At 43.1% G+C, this 23,929-nt stretch overlaps 1 protein-coding gene across 1 annotated transcript in view; it reads left to right on the top strand.

Moving 5' to 3' along the window:
- The window catches only part of LOC142696293 (DNA-dependent protein kinase catalytic subunit-like), a gene marked incomplete at its 5' end in the record, with an annotated part of 326,262 nt that overhangs the window by 265,824 nt on the left and 36,509 nt on the right, over positions 1 to 23,929 (top strand). The window contains 4 exons of the mRNA XM_075847621.1: positions 2,600 to 2,727; positions 2,808 to 2,957; positions 10,013 to 10,186; positions 16,392 to 16,490. Of these exons, the coding sequence (XP_075703736.1) occupies positions 2,600 to 2,727; positions 2,808 to 2,957; positions 10,013 to 10,186; positions 16,392 to 16,490 (551 nt within the window). The remainder of the gene's footprint in view (positions 1 to 2,599; positions 2,728 to 2,807; positions 2,958 to 10,012; positions 10,187 to 16,391; positions 16,491 to 23,929) is intronic.

Raw genomic sequence — 23,929 nt, 5'->3', positions numbered from 1 at the left:
ACACCGCCCCCCTGTAGATAGCACCATACAGCCCCCCCTGTAGATTATGCCATAGACAGCCCCCTGTATATAGCACCATACAGCCCCCTGTATATAGCACCATACAGCCCCCCTGTATATAGCACCATACAGCCCCCCTGTATATAGCACCATACAGCCCCCCTGTATATAGCACCATACAGCCCCCCTGTAGATAGCACCATACAGCCCCCTCCCTGTAGATAGCGCCATACAGCCCCCTCCCTGTATAACGCGCCATACAGCTCCCTCCCTGTATAACGCGCCATACAGCCCCCTCTCTGTATAACGCGCCATACAGCCCCCTCCCTGTATAACGCGCCATACAGCCCCCTCCCTGTATAACGCGCCATACAGCCCCCTCCCTGTATAACGCGCCATACAGCCCCCTCCCTGTATAACGCGCCATACAGCCCCCTCCCTGTATAACGCGCCATACAGCCTCCTCCCTGTATAACGCGCCATACAGCCCCCTCCCTGTATAACGCGCCATACAGCCCCCTCCCTGTATAACGCGCCATACAGCCCCCTCCCTGTATAACGCGCCATACAGCCCCCTCCCTGTATAACGCGCCATACAGCCCCCTCCCTGTATAACGCGCCATACAGCCCCCTCCCTGTATAACGCGCCATACAGCCCCCTCCCTGTATAACGCGCCATACAGCCCCCTCCCTGTATAACGCGCCATACAGCCCCCTGTATAACGCGCCATACAGCCCCCTGTATAACGCGCCATACAGCCCCCTGTATAACGCGCCATGCAGCCCCCTGTATAACGCGCCATGCAGCCCCCTGTATAACGCGCCATGCAGCCCCCTGTATGTAGCGCCACGCAGCCCCCTGTATGTAGCGCCACGCAGCCCCCTGTATGTAGCGCCACGCAGCCCCCTGTATGTAGCGCCACACAGAGCCCCTGTATGTAGCGCCACACAGAGCCCCTGTATGTAGCGCCACACAGAGCCCCTGTATGTAGCGCCACACAGAGCCCCTGTACGTAGCGCCACACAGAGCCCCTGTATGTAGCGCCACACAGAGCCACGTCATAAAACCCCCCCTGTAGATGGCGCCATACAGCCCCGACCCCCCCACCCCCACCTCTCCCCGCAAAAAAAAAAAGGCATGTAGCCTATGGTTTGTCCCTCATTCTGCGGGCCTCTTATCAGCCGCTATGGCTGCTACATCGGTAGTTACGCCACTAAGCTGAACTTTATATGGGGTTACTCAGAATCACCTTAAATAATGGCAGCTGTGTACTGACTACTATTTAACATGATTTTAAATGTGATTCGCTAATTCTGAACACAACCACATCCCCAATTATAAGAGGTTGTTCACACTTATGCAACCACATTATTGTAGTTTTGTTTTTATTTTTCCCCGCTAAATGATTTCAGTTTGTTTTTCAATGGAATTGTACAGATTGTGGGTCACATTAAAGGTGGAAAAAGTTCTAAGACTATTCATCTTGTACTGACTTTTCGACATGACAAAAACCTGGCATTTTAACGGGGATGTGTAGACTTTTTATATCCACTGTGTGTGTGTGTGTGTGTGTGTGTGTGTGTATATATATATATATATATATATGTGTGTGTATATCTAGATAGATACAGATATAGATAGATAGATAGATAGATATATATATATCCATCTCGATGTATTATGTGTATATATACACGTAGATATAGATATATATATATGTATATATCTGTGTGTGTGTATGTGTGTGTGTGTGTGTATATATATATATGTGTGTGTGTGTGTATATATATGTGTGTGTGTGTATATATATATAATTCATTAATGTGTGTGTATGTGTGTATATATATATATATATATATATATATATATATATATATATATATATAGTGTGTGTGTGTGTGGTAGTTTTTTGTGGTAGGTGGGGTCCCACCAGCGGTCATTCTTCCCTCAGATTTTATTAGTTGTCTGTCCCTCTCCTGGACCCCAGTAGCCAGCCTGCCTAAGGTTGCCTGATTATATTCTTCCTCAAGGGCCAAGCAAGGTGTTATCAGTGTCTAAGGCCACCATTGCTATTTGGATCCGGTCTGTGATTTCGAAAGCCTTTGGGTCCAACTGTATGTTAGGCAGATTGCATGGCTGTTTTCCTTTTCATTTTATAGTGCGGTGTCCCCAACGATATTAACGATATTAAGTCAAATAGATTTTTGTAATCACTCTAAAATCCCATTCTCATTTAATTTATTGGGGTACACAGATCCCGCCGCCTTTTTTGTTTTATAAGCCTTTTGTTTTGGTTGATTGGTCCTTTTTCCTCCTGGGATCGTGGACATGTTGTTTGTTTTTGTGTTCTCTTACTGTTTCGGTACAAATTGATTAAGCCAGTGTCTATGGGAAGGGTATGGCCTGCCTGGGCAAAGACAATACTCTTTCCTACCTAGTTTTAGCTCCCTAGTGGCAAGGGCTCTACCCATGGTGCTGCGTCTTCCAATGATTTCAACGAGAAAGGGATTTTACGGTATGTAAAAAAAATCCAATTTTCCTACTCATATTTTACTACTTTTGTAAACTTTTTTTCCATTTTTTTTATTTCAATATAAGGACATAGAAGGACCCGTGTTTGCTCATGTAGAAAAAAATTTAAAAACTCTTCGAACCAGTAATAAAGAGGACAAATTCATCATGTGCTTGAATAAAATAGTGAAAAATTTTCCACGGTTTGCTGACAGGTAAGGTGAACTATATCAGTTATACCTATAATGCATTGCTGGATGCATGTTTTAGCCTTCTTTTTCATTCTTCTTTGCAGGTTTATGAACATTGTTCTCTACCAACTACCAAAGCTTCATGGAGTACTCAAAACCCAGTGCCTTGAAGTTATAATGTCCAGGGCTGAGGAAATACCAGATCTTTTTGTAGAGCTGAAAAATAGGGATTTCAAACAGATTATGAGCAACCGGTAAGAAAAGATCTATTTATTATTTCCCCTTGATGTTTAACGCTCATAATCTCACTACAACCTGACTCTTTAGGGCCTGTTCACCTCACCGTTCGCTTTCCATTCCGGGGTTCCGTCGGAGGTTTACGTCGGGTGAACCCCACAACGGAAAGTGAAAGTGAAACTACAGCTTCCGTTTCAGTCACCATTGATCTCAATGGTGACGGAAATATCGCTAATGGTTTCTGTTCGTCACCATTACGGCAGGTTTCCGGTTTTCCGACAGAATCAATAGCGGAGTCGACAACGCTATTGATTTAGTTGGAAAATCGGAAACCTGCGAACGGTGATGTGAACAGGCCCTTACCAGCATGTGTTATGAGTGACAGTGTAGTCATATTCTAAGCTCCAACTGTCAGAAAAAAAGCTGAACTTGCACTAAACATCTTTTCTCCTATCCATCGTTGCCTTTAAAGTAGCTGTGCACCTAGGACAACTCCTTGTCTTAAAGGTGTTTTCTGGGGTTAAAAAAACACTTTACTGGCCGATCCTTAAAATAGTCCATCAATGTGTGATCATTGGGGGTCCTATCCCTGGGATCTCACCAATCAGTACAACTTTTTGATCACTTTGTATTAAATTTTTTTTTAAAAACTAATGTGACCAAAAAGCAGTGATTTAGGCGTTCTAAATTCTTTATTTTTTTTACAGCGTTCACCGCTTTAGTTAAATAATGGTATATTGTAATAGTTCGGACTTTTACGGATTCAGCGATACCAATTTTGTTTATCTTTTTACATTACTTTAGAGGAAAAATGGGAAAAGGTTTTTTTTTTTTTTGGACTTTAAATATATTATATATTTTTTTCACTGATAATAACTTTATTTACTTTTTTTTTTACACATTTTATTAGTCCCTCTAAGGGACATGAACCAGCGATCGTTAGAACGTAATGTATTGCAGTATAATGTCATTTTTACAGGCTCCTGTAACCGCGCGATCGCTGTTCTTGTCTGTTAGTCCCGTGTGTCTGCTGTAATACACAGCTGACACCTGCAGCATATGCAGCGGGCTCAGTGCATGAGCCCACTCCATATATAACCCCCCGCACCCTTGACATGCTATTAAGTCGTGGTGCGCAAAGGGTTTTATGAGCAGCGGATGGTGAAAAGTGAAAATTAACATTTTCCACTGATATTTTAGTGCACAATATGTTGTGCCCAGTTTCTGCCACTGAAGACAAATACCTCATACAATGTTGAGCTGGTTCTCCCGGGTATAAAATGTTGTGTATATGTGGACGTAAGCTTGTGTTTGAGCACGCTGTAGGGCTCAGAAGCGAGGGAGCGCCATTTGGCTTTTGGAGTGCAGATTTTGCTTGGTAATAGTTCTGTTTGGGGTTTTGCTGGTGTTTCAGTTCATAATGTGGGGGCGTATGTAAGCTGGGCAGAGTACATCATGGCATAAGAGGGCATAATAATACGGTAAATAAATAATAATCCATAGATATGTGGCCAGTGTCGCACTGATAAATGGTGCCCAATCTTATCCGCTTTTGGAACGCTCTGCACAATTTCTGTCGAGAGCCAGAACATTATTTTTTCTCCCCTGGAGCTGTGTGAGGGCTTATTTGTTGCGTTACAATCTGTCGTTTAAATTCGTACAATTTTAGGGTACATGTGATTTTTTTTGGATCACTTTTTATTCGACTTTTTTTGGCAAGCAAGGTAACAAAAAACATAAATTCTGACAGTTTTTTTTTTTTTTTTACAGTGTTCACCGTGAGCTATAAATGACATTTTACTTTATTCTGCGGGTCGATGCGATTACAGTGATACCATATGTATATCTTTTTTTATGTTTTGCGGAACGAGTTGTAGTTTTTATTGGTACTATTTTGGGGTACATGCGACTATTTGATCACTTTTTATTCTATATTTTGGGAGGGTTGGTGACCAAAAAAATAGTGATTCTGGCATAGTTTTCGAAGTATGTTTTTTTTGCGGTGTTCACCATGTGGGAAAAATAATATTATATATTTAGAGTTTTGGTCGTTACGAACGAGGTGATACCAAAAATGTGTACTTTTTTTAACGTTTCAGGTTTTTTTTCCTATAACAAAAGACTTATTTTAGGAAATGAAGCCTTTTTTGTTTAGGTAACTTATAACTTATTTTTAGACTTTTGTAAAACATTTTTTTACTTTTTACTAGAAGACCTGCAGCACTGATAGCTGCTATAATACAGTACACTACCTAGGTAGTGTAATGTATTATAAACGGTCAGTGTGACGCTGAGAGTCACACTGACAGAAAGCCTATGAGGACCAGCCTCCGGTTTTGCCATGACAACCGACGGCAGCACCTGCAATCGGTCCCCGGAAAAGTTTGTTGTAGCAACAAACTTTCCAGTTTATCGCAACAAACTTTCCAGTTTGCAGCAATAACAAACTTTCCCTTCATTCACATGATCGGGACCTGAACCAATCAGGTCCCGATCACGTCTCTAGGACCAGAGGCAGAGGTGAACAGCGCGATCTGGGTTTCAGCGCTACTCTGAAACAACCGATTGCTCTTTTAACACCCACCGTGAATTCACGTTGGTGCTGCACAGAGCCCAGCAAGCCCCGACGTGAATTTACTGTGGGCGGCCGGGAAGCGGTTAAAAGGACATTATCGACAAAAAATTGTTGTGGTTCTTTTAAAAGATTATCTGTGCATAGGGCTGGGCAATTATGACCTTAAATCAAAATCACGATTATAACCTCGATTACGATTAATGAACGATTATTTATTCCACATCCCTTTTTGTATGCCACGACGCCTATTTGCATGCTCCACAAAGTATAATGTCCCCCATATCTGCCCTCCACACAGTATAATTCCCCATAACTGCTCTCCACACGGTGTAATGCCCCATAACTGCCCTCCTCACAATATAATGACCCATAAATAGTATAATGCCTCTATAACTTCCACGCAGTATAATGTCCCCATAACTGCCCTATATATGCACCCCACACAGTATAAAGTCCCCCCATAATTGATAAAACCCAAATTCGCATGATGATGTCTATTAATTGCACTGATTTTCGATTTTGATTATTTTTCGATTAATTGCCCAGCCCTACCTGTAGATAGGGTTATCACGATACCAGAATTTGGACTTCGATACCGATACTTAGAGTAGTATTGTGATACTCAATGCCAAAATGATACTTTGCCAATAATAAAAAAAAAAAACACAAACATGTCCTTCCATTTTCTGATGTGAGGCACAGGTTGTTATGAATTTTGTACCTCCATGTGCCTCACAAAAATAGTAATTAACCCCATCATGTACCTCACACATTAACCCAATGTTGCCCATTATGACTGTGAGCAAGGTACTTGATGGGATCACTTACTATAATGATTATAATGGACAACATTGTGTTAATCTGTGAGGGAAATGATGGGGTTAATTACTATTAGGGCATTTTCACATGACCTTGTTTGGTTCGTAATATACGGATCATATGTCGCCTGCATTTCCCGGACCGTACACCGTTTAAGGAGCCGGGCTGCTAGCATGAGTTATCTATGATGCTAGGAGTCAGTGCCTCCCCGTGGGAAGACTTTCCTGTACTGTAATCCTAGGCAATGACTCCTATCACCATAAATAACTGATGCTAGGAGCCCGGCTTCTTAAACAGTGTTAAGTCCGGGAAATGCAGGCGACATGCAATCCGTATATCATGGACTAAACACAGCCATGTGAATAAACCCTAATAGTAATTAACCCCATCGTTTCCCTCACAGATTAACGCAATGTTGCCCATTATAATCATTATAGTAAGTGATCCCATCAAGTACCTCGCTCACAGTCGTAATGGGCAACATTGGGTTAATGTGTGAGGTACATGATGAGGTTAATTACTATTGATGAGAGGCACATGGAGGTACTAAATTCATAACACCATGTGCCTCACAATAATATTAAAGGTAATGTGTTGCCAGCAAAACATGTTTTTGTTTTTTTAGTTAAACAATTAGTGTGTAGGTGATTAAACATTGTTCTAATTTTATTTATTTTTTTCACGAGTCAGAAAATATTCTAAATTGGATTCTAATTTATAATATTTTCCATTGCTGGTCACTAGATGGAGCCATTCCCAAAATTGCAGCATTGCATGTGGTAAAGCAACCACATTGCTTTATGCTGCAAAATTGGGTAAAAATCCCTCACTCTAGTGAGCTCTGAGAATCCCCCCCTCCTTTATCCTGGCTAGTGCCGGGATAAACGAGGGGATTGAACGGTCTAACCTCCTACACTGTGTGTCGCCATTTTTTGAGCTAACACACAGTGTAGTAGGTTAACATACAGTAGTAAACATACATAGAAATCCCTTACCTGCTCCAGTCGCCGCCGCTCCCTCCGGTCCATCCGCTCCGTCTGCTGCCGCTGCTCCATGTGCACAAGTCCGGAAGCCGCGACCGGAAGTAGTAATATTACTGTCCGGCCGCGACTTCCGGTCCACAGGAAAATGGCGCCGGACGGCGCGCATTTCAAATTGAACTGTGTGGGAGCGGCGCATGCGCCGTTCCCACACAGCGGCGTACATGATAGTGATGATAGTCCTATGGGACTGGAGCTGCCGTATTCCATGTCTGTATGTGTCGTTAATCGACACATACAGCAATGGAAAAAAAAATGGCAGCCCCCATAGGGAAGAAAAAGTGTAAAAATAAAAAAAAGTAACACACAAATTAATCCAAACGTTTTTAATAAAGCACTAACATCTTTAACATATTAAAAAAAAAATTGTGGTGACACTGTTCCTTTAAGTGACTTCCTCATTTCCCTCACATAATGGCAACATTGGGGCTAATGTGGGTCACATTAACCCCAATGTTCCTCAATGCTGGCTGCAAAAAATACTAGTCCCTACTCTAGTGCCTTTATTTCAAGATTTTGCTCTGTCCTAACTAATACCTGCCTGGGGCTAGTCCGTCACTTCACTGCAGCGCGGTCCTGAATCCACACTAGCGGTGCGAGTGACACAGGCATGTCATCAGGAACCCACTGTCTGTGCTGCTCGGGACATTCCCCTCCCTCCCCCTTCTCACGTACTCAGATTATCATTGGTGCAGATACATCTACTTTATTATTGGTCTTTTTTACTGACAAATATATACTTTTTCATGTTATGGTAGAGTCTCTTGTCCGAGGTTGTCTTTTAAAATATATGTTTTTTAACCATTGTATGTATTGTGGGTAAATAGGGGGGTATTCCCGTAATGGGGCAATAAAGATTGATATTTTTGAAATTTGAAATACGTGGTTGTTATTTTAGTCTGGACATTTTTTGGTCTTATCATTGGTGGCAGTAGAGAAAGGATGGAGGGAGCGTTCCTCCCTCCTACTATGACGCGGCCAGCCTCAATGACTAGCGGAGCGGATACTAGAGGAAGAGAAACTTGCGGGCGCTGTACAGTGCGCGCGCACCATGTTCTCTTCAATAATTTCAATACTAAGCTGTGGCAGCACAGCTCCGTATCGAAATACATAAATTGGCGGTATCTAACAGTTTGCCCCCTCACAGCATCGAAATGGTATCGAGATTTCGATGCATCGTGCATCTCTACCCGTGCATGGAAAATTTGCCTCCCACGAGTGGGGTCGAAGGTGCTTCCCTCAGTCAGTTGTCTGCACCTTCACTTTTCTATCTTAGTAGACACAGTACAATAGCCCTATCCACCTACCTTGATAATTTAATTTTATGATTTGAAATGCTTCTTCTGTCAACGTTTTGCAGTGTTGCCTGTATGTGTGACAAAAATAATCCAATTTTTCCCCCCAAATAATTACTCAATACTCATTGATGTCACTTTCTCATGATAATGTCCCTTTAATTAAAGTTGTTGCCAGTTTCAGCAATTGAATGCTTTTTTTTTTTATATAATTAAAATGTTTATAATTTTCCAGTATAATTTCTGTGTTCCCCACGGTATTCAAAATCTCTGATTGTTGCTATTCAGTAGAAACATTCATTGTTTACTTCCAGTGGAATAAATTCTGTCCATGGTCATGTGATAGACACACAGGTGCTGGGATTGTTAGACGACACATCTCTGATACACATACTTCTAACTGTAGCGGTATGTTCACACGTAGAATAAAGATTTTCTGCAGCGTTTTCCATTGTGGAAAATCTGTAGCATATTACAGTTGCGGCAGAGTAGATGAGACTTTTAAAATCGTGATGTGTAAAAATCCACCAAAAAAACCATACATAAATTGACCTGCGGTGCGTTTTTTTTTTTTTTTAATCCGCAGCATGTCAATGTATGCTTCAACATCGCTGCTTTTCTGTTGCGGGTTTTCCCCCATTGAATTCAATAGGAGGTAAAACACGCAACAAATAGCAAATGTCACGATTTTTGCGACGGAAAAGCTGCGATTCCGCAGCAAAAATCACAACTCAGAAAAAAAACTTTCTTTGGTTTACAATGAATAAAACAGGTTAATACTTAGCACCCCGGCATCGTCATGCTTTCTTCTGTTCTCCGTCGAGGCCGATCTCCTGGAATGACGTTTCATACCATGTGATTGCTGCAGCAGTCACATGCTCAGCAACGTCATTCAAGGAGGCTGGACTTCACTGACAACCGAGGGACGAGTCAACGTGAGAACGGGGTTAGTATGAACTTTTTTTCAAATTTTATTTTATTTTATTTTTTTTTTTTTCAACCACTGTTTTCTGCAGTCAACATTACCCCCGAAAAACTGCAAAATGCTGTTTTACAGGCAGGATTCTCTGCAGGTTCCAAGGCAGATACACTGTACTTTTATGCAGCATATCCACCCTGTGTGAACATGGCCTAACGAGCTGTGCACCTTTGTCATTGTGGGAGAAAAGCACCAGCCATCCGCTTTTCCCCTCTTGATGATGTTCTGCTGCTTTACATGAAGTAGCACCTTGTTGAGAGTGAATGTTGAGGATTATTACCCCTGTTTTACATACTACTGGCATCCAGTGCTGCGGTTTCCAAAATTATATTTGCTAATGTACTCATATTTTCTTTAATTTCAGAGATGATGAAAGACAGAGAGTGTGCCTAGATATAGTATTTAAGTTGTTAGCCAAGCTGAAACCATCTGAGCTACGGGAGCTTTTGCCATCTGTGACTACATTTAGTTCACACAATTTTCCTGCTTGTCGGGAACGTATGTATGATATTCTCATGTGGATCTATGACAACTACAGGTAATATAACCTTACTTTCATCTGCCCTGGTCTACTGTACATTTAACCCTGTTCATATGTTTACAATTTACCTTGCAAAACAAATTATTATGCTTTTAGATTTGTTTTTTTTTATCGAATTCATTTATTTTAAAACAACTGAGAAGCAATTAAATAACAAAGCAGCTTCAGCTTTAGGGCCAGTTCACACAGAGTTTTTTTAACGCGGAAACCGCGCCAAAAAACGTCCGAAAATGCCTCCCATTGATTCCATTGGGAACGGATAAACCGGCTCGCGGGAAAAGGAAGGGACATGCCCTATCTTCGGGCGTTTACGCCTCTGACCTCCCATTGACATCAATGGGAGGCAGAGAAAGCGTATTTCGCAGCGTTTTATGCCCGCGGCACTCAATGGCCGCGGGCCAAATCCGCATGCAGGCAGAGGAAAATCTGCCTCAAGATTCAAAACGGAATGTTGAGGCAGATTTTCCTCCTGCAAAAAACTCTGTGTGATCCCAGCCTTACTGTCAAAGTTTTCTAGTGTTAAAGATTAATTTATTGTCTTTACAGGAACACTTCGGGCAAAGGGGCTGTGCATGACACGGGTTAATAAACACCAGACAGAAAATTCCTGTGCCATGCTCTGCCACCTCAGGCCATAACATAGTGTATTCGTTTTTTCTGGAGTGTTCCTTTAAATTATCTTCATATCCAATAACATCAATACAGTATTTTGTAGTTATATGAATACAGTGTTTATATTAAACATTATTCCTCGTTCATCTTATTGGGGGACACAGATCATGGGGTATATGCTGATGCCACTATGAATAAGAAAGTGTTGGCTCCTCCTACAAAATATACCCCTCCTTCAGGTATTGATCAAGCGAGTTTTAGTTTAGTGTCCATAGGAGGCAAACAACCCTGCTAGTACAGCAGGCTGTCTTCCTTTTTTAAATGTTTTTCTTCTTTCTATTTTTTCCTGCGGGGTAACATGGGCTACGTTTTCCCCCCTACTTTCCCCAACATCTGGCCAGTGATCAGTGTTTTCATTACACTGTTGTCACCCTGCCATGAGGGTTGTTCCCCTTCTCTTCTCCACCAGTGGCCCACCTTATTGAGCTGGCGCACAGAGAGTACTTCACTGCTTGTTTTCATTTCTGCAGGTGTACTTCAGGATGGGTGAGCATTCCAACCCACCCACCCTTTCTTCACATAGCCGTGTGGCGCACCTCTTGACTATCAGAAGTGGCACATGCATCTCACCCCTTACATATCGTGTCTTAGTGCTATTTCCTGGTTGGGGCCTCCGTTTTTGCACTTTCATTTGGACTCGCGCCTCTGCTTCTGCCAAGCCATTGGTGGGTGGCAGTCCCGTAATGGCTGGCAGCCAATTGCGGCGCCTCTGGGGGAGCGGGTCTCCTCCTGCTCTCTGTTTCTCACAGACGTGCAAGGACGCAGCCTCACCGGACCTCTCTGACATTGCTGTTTGCGCTAGGACTCCATGTTTCCTCTCTCCTAGCACCACTTTTATCATGACAGGCACGGCTTATCTTACCACAGTTCAGTACATTAGGGGAGAAGAAACCTAGCATACTCTAGGTAATCATTTTACCACCCCCATCTATGCACGTGTCTAGTGCTGACACCGAACCGCAATGGGCTTTTTTTTTTCTCCAGCGTCGTTGGTGACCTCTCCAGTGTCACCCAGTTCATGATGGCTATCTTGGTTCGTCTTGATGACTAATCTTCTGGGGACTCACAGTCCATGACTTCTTCCTGTGGCAGGTCTGCAAAGTGACTCACATCCGCTCAGTCTTACCTGCCCTCAATATCACCTGCTTTATCAGTCGACTTTTCTGGGGGACCTATTTGCTGTCTCTTTCCCTCACTGGAAACCCTTGTCCAAAGGTGAGCTCTCTGATTCTAATTCAGAACTAGATGACAAGCAGTTTTCCAAGTTTGCCTCTACGGTGGACAGTCTCATCACTACTGCCTGAGACAGCTTACGTTTTACAGATGCCAACCTGTCTCCCCATGTGGAGAGGCTCACCTTTTTCGCCTTAGGCGATTGTACAAACCTTTTCACTAGTGGTAATCTCAAGGAAATTTAAGCATCCTTACAAGAAATGTACCTAGGCCTCTCACCTAGATCTTATATGTCCTTTTCCAGAGGATAGTTTCTCAAAATGGACAAAGTCTATGGCTGTGGATCTCAAGTCTGGCCAAGACCATTACTCTTTCTATCAAAAACAACCTACAAGGCGCAAAAGCGGACATGACTTCCCAATAGAATATGAAGATAACTACCATGGATAGTAAAAAATATACATCTTTATTAATACATAACGATACATGGTATTACAATAGTAAATACAATAAGAATAAAGCGGATCATATATCAAGAGAAATAGCAGTCAGGTCCTTTGAGGCTGCTGGCTCAGTCTTGCAGCCAATGTTTTCTACTGCATAGGTCAGTAAAGAGCCTATTGAATGGGCTTGTTAACTCTGTCACGGTCTCCTTTTAGAGGGACTAACTGAAGTTCTAGTGAATCTGACATACCACCTGTCAGATGCTTCTAAATACCTGTGCAATGCCTTCCTGGATGTGCCTAGCCTTGTGGCTCTTGTGCCTCCTCTATGCCCCGTTCCTCTTGGCGCTACCGACCTCAGGCTGCTCAGCCTGCAGTACTGCATGAAGGTGCACTCGGGTTTTGAGTAGTGCAGATTTCTACATTTTATAAGGACGTCTATCTCTCTCACTTCTCAGGCGCCTTAGTGCGTCAAGTAGTCTCCTCAGGATACAAGATTGAGTTTCTAAGTCTTCTGCCCAACAGGTTCTTCCAGTCCACACCACTCTGACTCAAAAGGCTGTCTATTGCATGAAAAAAAGGCAGATGCCCTGGCAGGAGACAAAGTTTCATAAAGTACCTCTTGCTTCTCCAGTCCAGGAATTTTGAGATTTTTACTCAAACCATTTTATCTACAAAACGCACGGTTTAGCTTGTATCATTATGGACCTAAAACAGCTTAAAGGGAACCTGTCACCAGCATTAAACCAGCAATACCTGGTGGTAGTGGGTGAAAAATAATTTCTATATAACCTATAATTGTCTTCTTAGTTGTCTTTGTACCTTTAGTATTCCCACACTGTATGCTAATGAGCATAAGAGTCATATCTTCATTCATCAAGCCTTTCCGAGTTAACCACGCCTCCTTACTTTTGATTGACCGCTTCTTGCCTCTCCCCAGCACATATGAAATCCTGCACTTGCGCATCGATGTCCTGTTCTGGTGCCTGCGCACAACAGGACCCATAGCAGCGCATGCGCAGCACCATAAAAGGCGCAAAATGTTTGCAGACCGTTATTTACGGTCGGAGGAGGAGTTTAGGAGAGGGGATAATGGCAATGAACTTTTGACAGCAGTGGCCACTGAGGGGTGACTAGAGTTCAATAGGTAAAATGCTGGTGACAGGTTCCCTTTAATGCCTTTGTAAAAGTCTGTCATTTCCGCATGGAGTGGCCTCCATGGAACAGGTGGCTTTCCTTACCTTAGTGGACAACAGGGATGCATACCTGACTAGTTTTGTATGGATTGTCAACCAATAAAAATCCTGTCTTACTCTCTGTTGGAGACTCACTTAACTGAGAATGGTGCTCGACACAGACTTGACTCGGGTGTCTGTTCCTTTGGAGAAGCTGTCCATCCTGCAGCAGAAAGTTTGCACTCTGCGGTTGGGCCACTTTCTTCCCTCTCCGATTTTGTATGTAGGTTCTGGGCACTATAGTGGCTTCCGTTGATGTCATTCCCCTTACTAGTATGACACAAGTCCGCTCTAGAGGGCGATCCTCTACAGGTGGAACCACGCACTTGATTTCCTGAACCACCAAATCCTTCTTTCCTTGACCATCCACCGTTCTCTGGCAATTCCTTGGGGCCCCTCCTTTCTTCTTCACTGCTGGCAGGTCTTCTCCACGAACGCAAGAATTTGGGTTTGGGGAGGGGTCCTCCAAAATCTCATGGCTAGGGCCTCTGGTCCTGCCAGGAAGTCATTCTCCCAATCAACATTCTGGAATGGAGGGCAATCTTCTGTCTCAGTCACTAGACAAATTTTCTTTACGCCTTGGTTTTAGGCAGCTACCGTGTCCAGACAGACAATGTCACGGTAGCTGCCAAACCAAGGTGGGACCCAGAATTCAGCGGCAAGCATCGAAGATTCTGGAATGGGCAGAGCTTTACGTTCCTGCTTTGTGGCAGTCCACGTTCCTGGGGTTGACAATTGGGTCGCATATTATTTAAGTCACAAACTGGTCGACCCAGCAGATCGGGGCCTTGTTTGTACGCTGACGTGGTGGCATTGCTAGTCGACGTTCCCTGCCTCTTTGGCGCAAATTTTTGGGGCCTCTCTTCATTTCAAGTTTACAGTCACTGCGTTTAACAGCATGGCTGTTGAAGCCGCAGTGCTGAGATCTCGAGATTTGTCGCAGCAGACGATTCAAACAATGTTAAAGGACCGAAAAAGCCTTCTACGGCCCGCATATATCGCCAAATTTGGAAGACCTATCTACAGTGATGTGAGGATTGACATCCTCCTCCCTTCTTCTCCTTGCCCAGGCTCCTGGTTTTCCTCCAGGAGGGGTGGGATCATGTGCTTTCCCTCAGCTTTCTAAGGGGATGTTCACACAGTTTTTTGCAGGCAGAAAATTGGAATTTTGAGGCAGATTTTTAACTGCCTGCACACCATTTGCCGCGTTTCTCCCCCGCGGCCACTGAGCGCCGCAGGCTAAATCGCAACGAAAAACGCTTTCTCTGGGAGGTCAGAGACGTAAACGCCCGAAGATGGGGCATGACACTGCTTCCCGCGAGCCGGTTTTGAGGCTTGCGGGAAAAAACGCTGCCTCCCTCCCATTGAACTCTGAGAGGTATTTTTTGTCGTGTCTTTCTGACATGGTTTCGACGTCAAACGTGTTAAAACTCTGTATAACAGGGCCTTAAGGGGCAGGTATTTGCGCTGTCTGTCTTTTTTTTTTTCTTCAACAGACCTCTGGCTTACAAGATTGATGTACAGACTTTTTTGCACATGGTTGCACACGCTGTGCACCCCCTATTGACCCCGACTCTTTCAGGTTCTGTCCTTTGTTCTCTCTGTAGAGGAGTCTGCTCCCTTTAAACCTCTTTGTGAGATTTTGTTGCGATTGCTTACCTGGAAGGTGGTGTTATTTTGGGGCGGTGACCTCCATTCAGAAGGTCTCTGAACTGATGGCCCTCTCGTCATCCTCCATATTTGACTCTCTACCAGGATAAGGCCATGCTTTGCATGGTGCTATTCTTTTTGTCACTGTTGGTCTCCACATTCCACTTTAATGAAAATATAATTTTGAAGTCTTTCTGCCTGTTTCCAGAATACCCTAGGAACGCTCTTGACAATTTAGATATTGTCCGCGCCTTGTGGGCTAATAGTACCTGTCGGTCACTTCCTCATCATACCAAGTCTTTGTTCGTGGTCCCGGAGGGCCCAAGGAAAGGCTTGGCGGCCTCTAAGGCCACAATTGCTCAATGGCTGCAGTTAACTATTCGCGAGGTCTACCGCATCAAAGATAAGGAACCCCTGTTCCGATTTAAGGCCCATTCCACTAGGGCGGTTGGTGCTTCCTGGGCTGTGCACCTTCAAGCTTTGGCTCTTCAACCCTGCAAGGCTTTTTGCACACATTCACCAAATGTTGCAGGGTGCATACCTTGGTATCCTCAGATGCTTCCCTTGGTATCCTCAGATGCTTCCCTTGGTAACAAGGTTTTGCGGGCTGCTTGTCTCCTTTATTTCAGTTTCCACCAATGTGGACTGCTTTTGAGACGTCCCATGGTCTGTGTCCCCCAGTGAACTGAACGAGAAAACAAGATTTTTTGAGTACTCTGCATAAAATCCCTTTCTTGTCCAGTCCATTGGGGGACGCAGCTCCCGCCCTTTTTTGTTCCTGAACCAGACATGGTTTTATTACCTAGTTTTGCTCTTATTGTTCTATTACCTTGTGTTCTTCACCTACTTCTGTTGTACAGAGTGACTAATTTAGAGCCTCAAGAAGGAGTATATACTGTAGGTGAAGCCAAACTTTTTTATTCTTCGTGTCAAAAGCACATACCCTGTGGTCTGGATCACCAAATCTGGATCACCAAACGAGAAAAGTATTTTACCCTGAGTACTCAAAAAAAAATCTGTTTATTTCAGAGATCTGGAGAGCCAATCAGATAGTGATTCACGGGATATTTTTAATATGGCGAAGGAGACATTACTTAATGGGCTGGTGGATGAAAATGCAGAGCTTCAGTAAGTGTTAACTTTCTTTTGCTTTTTTCCTAAAGTTATGTTCACCTTTTGAATACTTTAACAGTTTATATAATTAATTAGTCTATAGTACATATAAAATTAAGTTATTTTGTAAATACATTGCATGGAATGCTTGGAGATTTTAGCACTGCGGTCAGCTAAATTGTAAATGCAGCTCTAGGCCATGATGTATGGTATGACTTAGGATTAGTATAAGGTAAGTATTGCAATGTGATGAATACCTATACTGATATAGACCCTAGAGAAACGTCAAAAATAAGCCTCCGCACATATCAAAAATGGCAAATTAAATACCTATAACTATACGTGAGGACATATCAAACATCCAAAACGTAATAATTACCACAAAGTACACTGTATGTACCATGAAAAAATTGAAATACTTTATTACAATAATCATAAGAACATATTGGCCATCAAGACTTAAAAACAATTAAACAGACAATTAAAAATAGTGTGGAGATACGATGAAGACTACACAGATAACACGCAAATAACATATAGACATCATGTGATACGGCAATGTACAGGTAAATTAGTTTAAAAGAACATACTGTATGTACGCTGGATTATTTAGAGTAGTACAAAAGTATCATTGGGCAAAATGCCATAAATAAACTACACAGAAAACCAGTGGCACAAAAGAATATTCAGAAAAATATAAATATGAGTCCAATATGAAAATGCATAGGTCTAAGAGAAAATCACCCCTGGGACCCGCACCTATCTCTAGAATGGGGCACCCGTCCCAGAGGTGGGTCCCTCATCCATCTGACATGTACGACATATCCTGTGGGAATGCCAAAAAATAAAATTCTGGACAGCAGCACACATCCCCAGCAGTAGCAGCAAAAAGGTGAAGTTTATTGTCAACTGGTCAGCATAGCAAAAGCAACAATTCGACCCGTATTGCATGAAGGGTGTTTCTCAACCCTTCAAGTGACATGGGTCGAAACGTAGCTTTTGCTATGCTGATGCGTTGACAATAAACTTCACCTTTTTGCTGCTTCTTCTGAAGATGTGTGCCGCTGTCCATAATTTAATTTTTTGGTATTTATAACCTCTGATTGGGCTCGTCCGATTTGACAGCGTGTCCCAATCCCTTAACCCCTTCCCGACATTTGACGTATCCATAAGCCAAAGTCGGGTAGAGGAAGTATGGAACGGGCTCGTTTAACTCGTTAAATGCTGCAGTCAATAGCGACCGCAGCATTTAAATAGTTAGAAATAGGGGGGCGACCCCCTCTAACAGCTCATCGCGCCCCCCGCAATGAAATCGCGGGGTGGCGATGGTTGCTATGGCTGCCTGGGGGCCTAATGAAGGCCCCCAACTCCGCCATCTTTGTGCTTATATTAAGCCCTGCCTCCGGCATGGCTTAATAGAAGCCTGGCAGAATCGTTAGTATTGCAGTATATAGTGCAAGCGATCTAACGATCGCTGGTTGAAGTCCCCTTGGTGGACTAATAACAAAAAGTCAAAATTAGTAAAATAAAGTTGTTTTTTTTTATGTAAAAAAAATAATTCAAAGTTCAAAAACCTGGGGGGCGGAGCGTAGCCGTGCAGCGTGATGGCAGCTTGAGATTAGAGCTCCTCAATGATACCAGCCAAAATCCGAGCTTTATCGACCCACATCATTAGAAAATGGTTAAACCGGCAAAGGTGAAACTTAAAGACCACACTGGCACTCCTAAACTGGGGAAAGCACAAGCAGACATGGAGAAATTTCTCCACAAACGGCATGAAGAATCGCCGGCCCGGAAATCTAAGATGGCCCCCGTGCATGCTGCTTCACAGAGCCGAAATGACGATTCGGAAGATAATAGTGGAGGTGAGCAATCCGAGTCGGGAGAGACTTATGATTCAGCACCAGTGTCACGGGGGTTCATGAAGAGGATCTTCTATAAAGCCTTGACTCCTATTACTAAGGAACTTTCAGAGATAAGCACTGATTTACATCAGATAGGAACACGTGTGGAGACGCTTGAATCGGTACAAGCAGGCATGAGAGTTTATCATGACAAAGTGAGGGACATTCTACATTATCAACAAGATCAACTGAATGAGATGTTTATGCGGACAGAAGATCAGAAAAATAGGAGTCGGAGGAAGAACATCAGACTGCGGGGTGTACCTGAGTCATATGCACATGAGATTTTGGGCAAACTTGCTCATGACATATTTTCTTCAGTTCTGGGAGTGAGCAGCCATGATACAGTTAGGATTGAGCACGTCCATAGAGCACTCCGCCCGAAAACTCGCCCTAATGACCCTCCCCGCGACATTATCTATGGTCTGCTGAGTTACACCGACACAGCGGAGATTCTAAAGGTTGCACGGATGAAAGGTACAATTGAATTTGAAGGAACAACAATATACCTCTATCAAGATATAGCGTCATCCACATTACAAAAGCGGAAAGTTTTCCGACCTATCCTTGATGTGCTACGCTTCACCAAGACGCCTTTTCGCTGGCTATATCCATTTGGCCTAGTGATACAAAAAGATGGCCGCCAGGTCACCATCAGGAAACACGAGGATCTGGCCCATGCATGGGAAACCCTGGGTATACCGCCTATGGAAATCTCGCCGTGGATGATGGTACCTCCGGAGCTGAAATTGCCTTCTCTGCTGGAACCTTTGCCGTGGAAAGTGGTGGGGAAACTGAAATCGCCTAAAAATAAAGGGCCGGCGCTAAGATCTGGATCGATGGAAAATTGAAAGGCACTGCCAATATTGCGGGGACTGTTCTCCACACGGCTCCAGTAGCCGGGTCGACGGATGTCATCTCTTCTTTCGTATTGGAACCGTGAGTAGGAGCAAGTCACTGTCGTTGGAGAAGATCAAGACATAGAGCATACTTTGAAGTGACTCTATTGTTGCTATTGTGGGCGATCTTATTGCTTCTTATTGTTTTACACTGTTCTTACTTGGGTTTTGGCTGGCATGCGGGTTATGCCAACTACACAACTGTTGTTAACAGTTAACTCCCCCCCCCCCTCCCCAGGTACATGCTCTATGCGCTGGGGCAGTACATATCATTACTTTGATATCACTCTTTCCTGTATTACAATCTTTCCCTCCTACTGGTGTCTTGAAAGCCATGATGACATATTTGCTGAAGTATATTGTCTTTTGCCATGTCTGATATTAAGATAACATCGTATAATGTAAGAGGCCTGAATACTCCACGTAAACGATACCAGATTGCCCAACAATTGAAAAAAGATAATACTGATATAGCCCTTCTCCAGGAAACACATCCCAAACATAATAAAACACCGGAGCTATCTAGGGCTATCTTCTCCAATGCCTTTCATAGCACCTACTCTACTGCTAGCAGAGGAGTGAGTATTTTGATACGTAAAAATTTGCCTTTTAAATTACTGTCAATGCAGAAACACCCTGAAGGTCGATATCTTTTTATTAAAGCCCACATTGGTACAGATTTGTTTTCTATAGCCAACTTATACGCGCCCAATACGGATCAAATATCGTGGATTATTCAGACCTTAGAGAATTTTAAGTTATTTGCGGAAGGTATTAGAATAATAGGCGGGGACTTTAACATCCCACTCAAACCCATTATTGACTCTACTGGCAAGGTTAAACTGTCCCATAGAGCTGGGGCGAGACTCCACAGGGTGCTTGGGGATGTACAGGTTACAGACGCGTGGAGACTTCTATATCCCACCACAAAGGATTTCTCTTATTACTCTGCAGCACATAATGTATATACTAGATTAGACTATGTTCTGTTGTCAGATAGTCTCCTCCCGATGGTTCTGTCGGCAGGGATAGGAAACCTTCTCCTTTCTGATCATGCACCGCTGTTTGTGTCTCTTAAGCTAAATAGTGTTCCAAGGGGAGACAGACTGTGGAGGTTGAACAATACGGTTTTGGGTAACCCTCAACACTCCTCTGCGATACAAGATAATATTCAGAAGTATTTTGATATAAATTCCTCTCCGGATTTATCGGATACTATTAGATGGGAAGCACATAAAGTAGCAATAAGGGGAGAACTGATATCGCTATGCTCACATATCGAAAAGCAACGGTCAGCAAGACTGAACGATTTGTTCTCGAGAATATCAACGCTTGAGTCTATTCACAAATGTACGAAGGCAGCTGCAGCCCAGACTGAGCTTGGGGAACTAAGGGAAGAGGTTAAAAATGCTCTGAATATAAAAACCGCTAAGACGTTTCACTATACCAAATTTAAACACTACGCGCATGGGGAAAGGGGCAACAGAATCATGGCTGCACTGCTCAAACAACAACATGAGAAGTCTTTTATCCCTGAGATTCTGACATCTTCAGGTGTTAGAGCTACTGAATCGAAGGATATAGCACAGGCCTTTACTCATTTCTATCATGGGCTATATAATCTTAATAGCAACGAGAGTCCGCAGGTTAACTTAGAAGACAGCACTAGGGAGTTTCTGGATAAACTTAGCCTGCCTCTACTCACACAGGAAGATCAACTAGCGCTTACTGCACCCTTCACCACGGAAGAACTTCATAAAATTCTTATAACAATACCATCTGGGACAAGTCCTGGCCCAGATGGTTATACGATTCAGTACTATAAGACATTTAGCGGTATTTTGTTGCCCCATTTCACGTCCATGTGCAATTCATTGATGGGGGGAGCTCAATTGACTCGCCAATCTCTGGAAGCTCACATCACAGTCCTGCCAAAGGACGGGAAAGATCCCGCACTATGTGGTAGCTATAGACCTATATCTTTGCTAAACACAGATCTTAAATGGTGGGCGAAAGCTTTGGCGACTAGACTGGGGAAGCTTCTGCCCAAACTCATTGGCCCAGAACAAACAGGATTTATGGGAGGTCGCCAGGGTAAGGATAACACAACAAGAGTAGTTAGGTTAGTTCAACATGCTCGCTCGACGCACACCCCAATGGTACTTCTTAGCACAGATGCCGAAAAGGCTTTTGACAGGGTGAGCTGGCAATATATGGTCGCTACCTTGTCAAAATTTGGGATCCCTATTGAATTCACACAAGCTATATTGACACTTTATCATAATCCGAGTGCTAATGTTAGAGTGAATGGCATATTGTCGGATTCCTTTCACATCTCAAATGGTACTAGGCAAGGATGCCCTCTATCGCCTTCGCTATTTGTGATGGTGATGGAGACCTTGATTCAAAGGATCCGCCAAGATGATAGTATAGCCGGCCTGAAGATAGGTCAATTCACACATAAAACGGCTACGTTCGCGGATGATCTGTTGCTGTTGGTGACTGAGCCGTCTGTCTCCCTTCGGAACATAACACAAGCTTTTACAGAATTTGGTGCTATATCTAATTTTAAAATGAATTATAGTAAATCTGAGATCCTTAATGTCTCTGTACCTCGACAGGTAGTTGCTGTGGTGGCTGGAACGTCTCAGTTTCGATGGATATCCACATCGATCTCGTACTTAGGCATCACTATTTCTAATTGCCCATCGCAATTGTATACTCTCAACTATATACCCCTAGTGGCGGCTATTAAACGTCAACTAGAATCATTGAAGCTCCCTTTTATGTCATGGATGGGGTGGAAAAATTTCCTAAAGTCTTTTATAGTCCCAAAAATTTTGTACCTGATTCAGACGTTACCACTGTGACTACCAAAATCATTCTTCCTCTCTTTAAAGCGTATTTTCTCGAACTTTCTATGGAGCAAAAACAGACCCAGACAGAGACACATACAACTGATTAACTCGGTTAAGATGGGAGGTATTGGACTGTCTGACATTCACACATATTATATCGCTAATCACTTGAACAGATGGGTTTGGCTGCAACATCCCTCTCAGACTTCTCTCTATACGGAATTCGAAAACACTCTCATGCTTAGTTGGGAACTGAGGGTCCTGTGGAGTCTCGCTAAAAGCTCACACCTTGATCAATACTCTAGCATTCTTTTAAAGGGCACCATATTGGTGTGGCAAGAATTACATAATAGATTGAACTTACTCAGGATGCCTTCACCACATATGCCTCTACGTTTAGTGCCTTGCTATGTATATTGAGATTCTACACTGGTGCCGGATCTGTGGGATATACCGCATCACATCAAAGTCTCCATCCTGATTACTGACAATCCGCAGAGAAGTGTTTCCATGGTCTTTGATAAATTAGGAATAAAGTCTCGAGATTTTCTCTTTAAACACACCTTCATGAAGTGTTGCACGGCTATGCTTAGCTCCTTGCTCACTCCAACCTCTCCTCAGAATTGGATAGATAAGATGCTTTTCAGCTCTATACTTCCGCGTAAGATACTATCGACCTCATATAATAATTTGATCTCTCTGATATACCCACCGATACCAGGCTATATGGAAAAGTGGTTGACAGACCTCCACATCTCATTGACCGAACCCGAAATTAGATTCATACTGTCTAACGCAATGGGTTTCTCTAGGTGTACTAGAATACAGGAAAGCTCCTACAAACTGTTAACTAGGTGGTATAAGACGCCTGTGGTACTACACGCTATTGATCATGAGGTTACGGACCTATGGTGGAGGTGCAACACTTCAAGGGGGACTTATCTACACATTTGGTGGTCATGCCCCCTTATTGTGCCTTTTTGGCAGCAAGTTGAGCAGAAAATTAACAATATATGCTCTACGAACTTACACTTAACACCTGAGTTAATTTTATTGTGGAAACCGACCCCCACTTTTACCCCCAAGAAGCATTGTCTTCCAACCTTGTTGCTTACAGCAGCTAAGTTATTAATACCAGGTTTATGGAGATCCACAGAACCCCCACAGTTGAGCCGCTGGGAGAACAAGGTGTCGGAGTTAGAAAGATTGGAGGAATTAGCACATTGGGAACTGCTAACTAGAAATAAGTATCTTAAAATATGGGGACCATGGAAGGCCCGGGCAACTTTGAATTAGGTGAGAGTAATTGCACTATAGATGTTTCTGCATCATTCACAACTGGTTTAGTATGCATTGTCTTCATTGATATCATCAATGACATTAATGTTAGCTGAATTCAACACCAGACCACTTTCCCCCCCTTCTCTGATTTATTCCCCCCCCCTTCCATACCCATGACCTACCTCCCTACCCCCTTTTTCCCCTCCCCTTCTTGATTCAAAAGATATGTGACTCAATATGTGTTCCACATTCTTAATGGAATTTACATTGCTTGAACTATGTTATTATTCTTATTGCTGTTTGTACCGAAGAACCAAATGTGATTCCTGGTAGATGTGAATTTTATATAACATGTTATCATTTTGAATGTCATATCTTTGTATGTGTTTTTGGAAAACTTAATAAAAACATTTTTTAAATAAAAGTTCAAAAACCTCCCTTTTCCCATTTTCCCCCTAGAGCATAGTAAAAAATAATTGGTATCGCCGCATCCGTAAAAGTCTGAACTATTG

The sequence above is a fragment of the Rhinoderma darwinii genome, assembly GCF_050947455.1.
Source record: "Rhinoderma darwinii isolate aRhiDar2 chromosome 5 unlocalized genomic scaffold, aRhiDar2.hap1 SUPER_5_unloc_50, whole genome shotgun sequence".
Lineage (NCBI taxonomy): Eukaryota > Metazoa > Chordata > Amphibia > Anura > Rhinodermatidae > Rhinoderma > Rhinoderma darwinii.
Note: the sequence above shows the minus strand (reverse complement) of the source record. Positions and strands in the feature narration are given on the sequence as shown.